The following is a 6,723-nucleotide window of genomic DNA, read 5'->3' on the forward strand; positions in this document are numbered from 1 at the left end:
AGACCTGAGGACACGTGAGTCTTAATCCGCTCATATTACAGAGTCCTGTCTGGACAACCGGATGTTTGTGGACATTTAGTGTCTCTTTGTGGTTATTTGTGTCTTTTTGTGTTTGTTTGTTTGTGGTGGTCTAATGTCTCTTTTCGGTTGTTTTGCATCTCTGTGTTATTTTGTGGTAAATTTGTGGCGTATTATTCTCTAGTTGTATTGTTTTGTGTCTCTGCAGTTGTTCTTCTCGAACTAGAAGTGTGTGAGCGAGTGTGTCCACAGTTGTCCGTCAAGACGATCCGTCACACGTCATCTGTAAACGATGACACACGATGTGAGAATTAATCCATCCACCTTTCAGGGTTCTCAGATCAAACATAAATAAATAAACTATTTTGAACTTGTTTCTTCTCAGAGCTGCAGACCTGAACTCTGAAACTCTGAAACTCTGAACTCTGAAACTCTGAAACTCTAAACTCTGAAACTCTGAAACTCTGAAACTCTAAACTCTGAAACTCTGAAACTCTAAACTCTGAAACTCTGAAACTCTAAACTCTGAAACTAAACTCTGAAACTGTGAAACTCTAAACTCTGAAACTCTAAACTCTAAACTCTGAAACTCTGAAACTCTAAACTCTAAACTCTGAAACTCTGAAACTCTAAACTCTAAACTCTAAACAACACTTTCTCATCCTGGGAAGTTTCCACCTGGACGTTCAGAGATGAAACCGCCACCACCAGGTAGGAGTGGATGTGTTTCTACAGGTGTGTGTGTGTGTGTGTGTGTGTGTGTGTGTGTGTGTGTGTGTGTGTGTGTGTGTGTGTGTGTGTGTGTGTGTGTGTGTGTTCTTTTCCTTCACTGCTTGTGTTTCTGTTTGACGTCGATGCTGCGTTTGTGTCTACATATGGTCGTGATCTGATTCAGTTTGTTTGGTGCTTGAGATTTCTCAGGAGGAGAGGGGTGAGGGGGGGTGATTGTATTAAACAACAGACTTCCTGTTTCCAACCACAAATTGGGACGATTAAAAAAAACAAAACAACAACAACAACCTTTAATCACTGTCGTTGCCATGACAACGTAGGTTGCATAACTTCTAATGGAGCAGTAACTTCAACACACAACACGGTTCAAACGATGACATCCATGTTGGGATGTGATCTCCTGGAGGTTTTACAGGAGACGAGTGTTTCCAGCTGGTCAATAACTGGGATCGCTTACGTCATCGTTGCCTTGGGTTGCGTTGCCTTGGGTTTTGTATTGTTTTGTGTCTCTTTGTTGTTGTTTTGTGTATCTGTTGTTGTTGTTTTGTGTATCTGTTGTTGTATTGTTTTGTGTCTCTTTGTTGTGGTTTAGTTTTGTCTTTGTTGTTGTTTTGTGTCTCTTTGTTGTTGTTTTGTGTATCTGTTGTTGTTTTGTGTCTCTTTGTTGTGGTTTAGTTTTGTCTTTGTTGTTGTTTTGTGTATCTGTTGTTGTTTTGTGTCTCTTTGTTGTGGTTTAGTTTTGTCTTTGTTATTGTTTTATGTTGTTTTGTGTCTCTTTGTTGCTGTTTTGTGTATCTGTTGTTGTTTTGTATTGTTTTGTGTCTCTTTGTTGTGGTTTAGTTTAGTCTTTGTTGTTGTTTTATGTTGTTTTGTTTCTCTTTGTTGTTGTTTTGTGTATCTGTTATTGTTTTGTGTCTCTTTGTTGTGGTTTAGTTTTGTCTTTGTTGTTGTTTTATGTTGTTTTGTGTCTCTTTGTTGTTGTTTTGTGTATCTGTTGTTGTTTTGTATTGTTTTGTGTCTCTTTGTTGTGGTTTAGTTTTGTTTTTGTTGTTGTTTTATGTTATTTTGTTTCTCTTCTTGGTAATTTTCTGTCTCTTTTCTGTTTAAGAAAACTCGACACTTGGGTCATCAAACTGGGATCATGAAGGAAACGTTGGAACAGGGCAGCTTGTATATGTACCAGCGTCGGCCACTAGATGGCGCCACAGTCCAACCTAACCTAACCTAATCAGTGCTCCGTTCATCTGACTGCTGAAGTCGCTTCTCTGTTGCTCCTCAGTTAAAACAGGAGACGAAGCTAAAGGAGGAATCGTGTTTTCTCTTTCTCTTCGTCTGAATAAAACACAGCTGATTGACAGGAGGAGAAAACAACAAACACAAAGCTGAGCAGGTGACGGAGACGTTTCTGACCTTTAACTTGACGGACGACTTCATGTTTTCTGCTTCAGTCACTTTTTTTCTTTTAGACACGATGAACTTTAGGAAATAAAATCAGCTTTTCAAATCTGACAGGTAGTTTCATTTTCACTGCAAAGTTTCAGTTGAACATAGAAGTCTGAGGTGTTTTCAGTTTTCATCCCGTTGTCAACACCAGGAAACATCGTAGTATTTTCAAAATAAAACGATGGCTGTCAAATAATGCTGTCAAACAGGAATAGAAATGTATGAAGTACCAGATGAGTCTAAAACAAAATATATGACAAATATAAAGTTAATACAAAACGAAAACTCTCATCTTCATCTTAAAACCAGCCATGATTCTGTTGTGGAAATCACTGCATGGGCTCAGAAATCCTCAGTTTTATGTTTCTCTGCTCTGTATGTGAAAAGCTGTTTGAAAAAGAAGTTTGAAAAAAAAAATTGGCCTTTAATTTTACAATACAAATGTACTTTATCTTTAATATGTTTAATTCTTGTTTTCTCAAAATGAATCTCCTCTTCAGCAACACTTACATCTGTTTTTTTATTCCCATCTATATTCTGAAAGTTTTTTACTGAGGACTTAGTTTATGCATAATTCATAGCCGGGTTTTAAATCACATTTTATTCCGAAAAACATGGATTTTTTTTTTTTTATGACTGTTGACAGTATTTTCTGATTTATAGGAGGGATTAAAAGAAAACATCCAAAACCCCCTCTGTAAAAAAAAAAAAAAAAGAAAAAAGAAATGAAGTATTTTGTTCAGATTTCTGTCCTGAAAATGTATGCAAATTAATGCATATTTAATTAGAGAGTCCCTTATTTACATATTTAAAACATAAAAAAATCCCGAAACACATAATGGAAGACAATGTTTTTTAATAAGTAATAAATTTGTAAAGTTTCAAAGTGATATCTGTCAGTGTTTACCTGTATCTCGTCTTTAGACCCTCGTACAGTTTTTATTTTATTTTTAAAAAGCATTTTTCTCCCCTTTTGTCCAAAACTTTTCTGTCAGTTTTCACCTCTGCAGTTTAATTTCTTCTCTACAGATTTATGTATCACAGTTGTTAATATTACAGAGCGCAGAAAGCAGGAATATTAATGTGAGGCGACTTGACGAGCGGCAGCCCAAAAAAGGGCGGTGGTTGAGGAATGGCTTCATAAAGCTGGGACGGTGCACCTGCAGGCATGCAACGCTACGCAACCGTTCAAAAAAATGCAGAAAGAAATGCGGCAGCACCAGCTCGGGTAGAACAAAAAAAAAAGAAAAAAAAAAGCCAGAACTCAGCCGACAGTTCGTAGAAGGACGTTTTTCTTTACTGCACGGAAAATGAATGGCAGCGAACTCATCGGGAGAGTTTTACCTTGAACAAACTCCCTCCATTAAATAAAAAACAACAATCTAAAAGCCCTTTTGTCACAACACTTTTCACTTGTAACTTTAGGAGAAGAGTGTGCGTCGATAAATATAAAAAAAAGAGGAATGAGAGCTTTCCATTCAGCTGCTTTAATTTCAGGGTCGTGTTGTTTGTGGCGTGAATAGAAAGTGCCGACGTTCGTACGCGAGTCAAAACACATCTTGGTAGTTTTCTGTCGTCCGAAACAAACGTCGACCCGTCGTCACAGATTCGAGAACTGTCATTTTAAAACGCCATCTTGTGTTTTTTTTTTTTTTTTTTTTCGCCAGATGTGACCATATTTAGACAAACTGGGGAGGAGCCATAAGGTGGGATCTGGCTCACTATGCCCCACCCACTCCAGGCATGTCAATCAAACAGGACATGCCCCCCCCCCAAACAGTCCTAATATCTAATGAATGCTGGAATTATTTCCTTTTTAATGGGAGTCTATTGGAGACGGAGGTTTTTTGGTGCCAGCCCCTAGTGGCCCTCGGTGGTATTACACTCTAAAGACACCCTTGGAGCCTTTGAACATCTTTATTTACAGTCCGTGAGTCCCAATCAAGGGATGAGTCGGTTGGTGAACCGAAGAAGCTAAAAAAAACCAAAACAGTCGTTCAGTTTATTGGGAAAAAAGATGATGAGCGTCCAAACAACATGTTTCATTTTGAGCTGCAACCATAACTCAATAAATCACGTTGTTGATTCATTTATCATTGATTCATCATTCTGGGTTCTAAAATGTGAATATCTTCTGGTTCCTTTCGTCCTTTGTGATAACAAACTGAATATTTTTTTTTGTTAGCATCTTTAGCTTTGGTTGACATTTTTCACCATTTTCTGACCTTTTCAAAGACCAAACAACTTTCATCATTAGCTCTCGTCCACGTTCGACCTCGATTTATTTTACAGGTGAGCTGCGAGCGAAGGAAAAAGTCTTTCATTTAAAAACTCATATTTGTTGAGTTTGCCCCGTGGTTGAGTCACATCCAGGTCGGATCATTCCCACCACAAAGAAACCGCCAAACAAATATGTCCACAGCTGCCCAAAAAAAGCAGTAAAACAAGCCTGAGGCGAAACAAACCAAGGAACACAGAAAAAAACGGTATTTTTTTACAAGAAGATATCGTTGCGACTGACCGGACAGATGACCATCGGGGCGGAGTTAATGCTGTCGTTATTTAGACCGGGGCTGAAGAAAGGGAAGAGTTTCTCAGAGAAGCAGCAGCCGGTGAAGGAGTAGAGAAGTTATGTAGCGTCGACGTCGTAGAAGGAGACGACGCCTTCCTCGTAATCCACAAACACGCCGACCGTCCGCGGCTTCGGATCCGGAGAAAGTCGCCACGGAGAGCCGACGAGCGCCGCGTACTCGTCTTCGTTCTTCAGCCACACGGTCCAGTGTCCGTTCTCCGGGGACAAAGAGATCGCCCCTTTCCTCTTGATCGACTCTCTGGCGACTCCCAAAGTCCACCTGGTCCTCCCTTTAACGTCGACCTGGAAGTAAAACCTCCCCGAGGAGAAACTCTGCTTCCCCAAGACGCAGCAGCTCGGGTCGAACCTCTCGGCGTTGTCCGCGAGCGTCTTCCTCACGACGCCGTGGTGAACTCGCTTCCCGTCGTCGGACACGACGAGAGCCGCGTGCGCCGTCTCGGGATCCAACGTCACGCCGGCCGCCGACCGCTGCAGCCTGACGAGCTTCGACTCGCCGAGCAGCTTCTTCACCTCCTTGTGCAGCGTCTTCTCCAGCCGGTCCACCGCCGCGTTCGCCGCGCCCTCGTACGACGGCACGTCCACGACGACGTCCGTCCAGTCTTTGGTGAACCGAGGAACGCTCAGCGACGGGAAGCTCTGGAGGAACTGGAGGTGGTCTTTGGAGCGCGACAGCCGCTCCGCCTCGGCGCGCCTCCTCACCAGCTCCGAGATCTCCTCCTCCAGCTCCCGGACGTGACCTTCGGCCAGCTTCGTCGCCGCCTTCTGCTTCTCGTCGATCGTCCCGATGAGCTCCGCCTGGGCTCTTTCCAAACACCGGATCAGAGCGGAGAAGACCTGAACCCCGTCGGCCATCTCTCGGTCCGCCGCCTCCTTGCTGAGCTTCAGCGACTGCCTGAACTCGTCGATCTTCAGCCGCCTGTCCTGGATCAGCCGGTGGAGCTCCGCCTCTTTCCTCCCCAGCTCCGACTTCTCCTTCTCGAACTGTTCCCTCAGCGGGATGACCTGGTGCGACTTGTGGTCCAGAACCGGACACAGCATGCACACGCAGGTCCGGTCCGTCTCGCAGAAGAGCTCCAGAGGTTTGTCGTGCGTCCGGCACATCCGGCCCTCCAGGTTTTCCACGGGGTCGGTCAGCTGGTGCTTTTTCAGGGGCGGCGACGTCCGATGGGCCTCCAGGTGGGTCTCGCAGTAGGACGCAAGGCACACCATGCACGACTTCACCGCTTTCAGTTTGGTGTCGGTACAGACGTCGCAGGCGACCTCTCCGGGTTCGGCGACCTGCTGCTGCGAGCCGCTCCTCCCCGCCGACTCTCTGAAGTACGCCGCCATCTCGGATATGAAGATGTTGACGTGCAGGTCCAGCTTCTTGTAGAACGGGTACCTGCACGACGGACACTCGCAGCGGACGTTGCTGTCCCAGTGCTGCATGATGCAGTGTTTGCAGAAGTTGTGTCCACACGGCAGCGTGACGGGATCGGTGAACACGGCCAGACAGATGCCGCAGAGTAACTGCTCCTCAGTCAGCAGGCAGCTGCTGGACGACATCCTGAATCTCTAGAACAAGAATTGAAGCTTAACGTCACAACACGAATTTATATTCCTACTGGTGAATCTCCTGTTCACTTATTCTGTGTAAAAACATCTGGACTCACCGATGTTGGCTGATAAATCCTTCGAAGGCCCGACGACCAGAAGTCACTCGTGAAACTTTCCTTCTTCTGCAGGACGAAGGTTTTAGTTCGTTCTCTCACACACCAGGAATCCAATCGTGAATGTCGTTACGTCTCTTTCTGCCGGTAAACCAGTTTTGGGACATTGGTGGCATTTTATTCATTTCATGGCTCGACTCCAAGTTCAGCGAAGTATGTTCAGACTTTTTCTGTCTGTCCCAGAATCGGACTCTTAAAGAGGTCGTTCATGACCCGGGTACGAGGACA

General features: G+C 44.1%; 1 protein-coding gene across 1 annotated transcript; it reads right to left on the bottom strand.

Moving 5' to 3' along the window:
* Window positions 1-4,120: 4,120 nt before the first annotated feature.
* Window positions 4,121-6,499, bottom strand: LOC138633139 (E3 ubiquitin-protein ligase TRIM21-like). The gene is made up of 2 exons (XM_069719202.1): window positions 6,439-6,499; window positions 4,121-6,340 (listed from the first exon to the last, which is right to left on the bottom strand). Exon 2 carries the CDS (start codon window positions 6,329-6,331, stop codon window positions 4,823-4,825), a length of 1,509 nt encoding a protein of 502 aa, XP_069575303.1. The 5' UTR covers window positions 6,332-6,340; window positions 6,439-6,499; the 3' UTR covers window positions 4,121-4,822.
* Window positions 6,500-6,723: the final 224 nt, after the last annotated feature.

This window comes from Brachyistius frenatus, unplaced genomic scaffold (genome assembly GCF_029030835.1).
Source record: "Brachyistius frenatus isolate BFR_SWC_R1_liver_20210118 unplaced genomic scaffold, ASM2903083v1 Contig_210, whole genome shotgun sequence".
Lineage (NCBI taxonomy): Eukaryota > Metazoa > Chordata > Actinopteri > Embiotocidae > Brachyistius > Brachyistius frenatus.

What these genes read in the sequence shown, in the direction of transcription:
- LOC138633139 (XM_069719202.1), bottom strand. Translation starts at nt 6,331, where the DNA reads ATGTCGTCCAGCAGCTGCCTGCTGACTGAGGAGCAGTTACTCTGCGGC.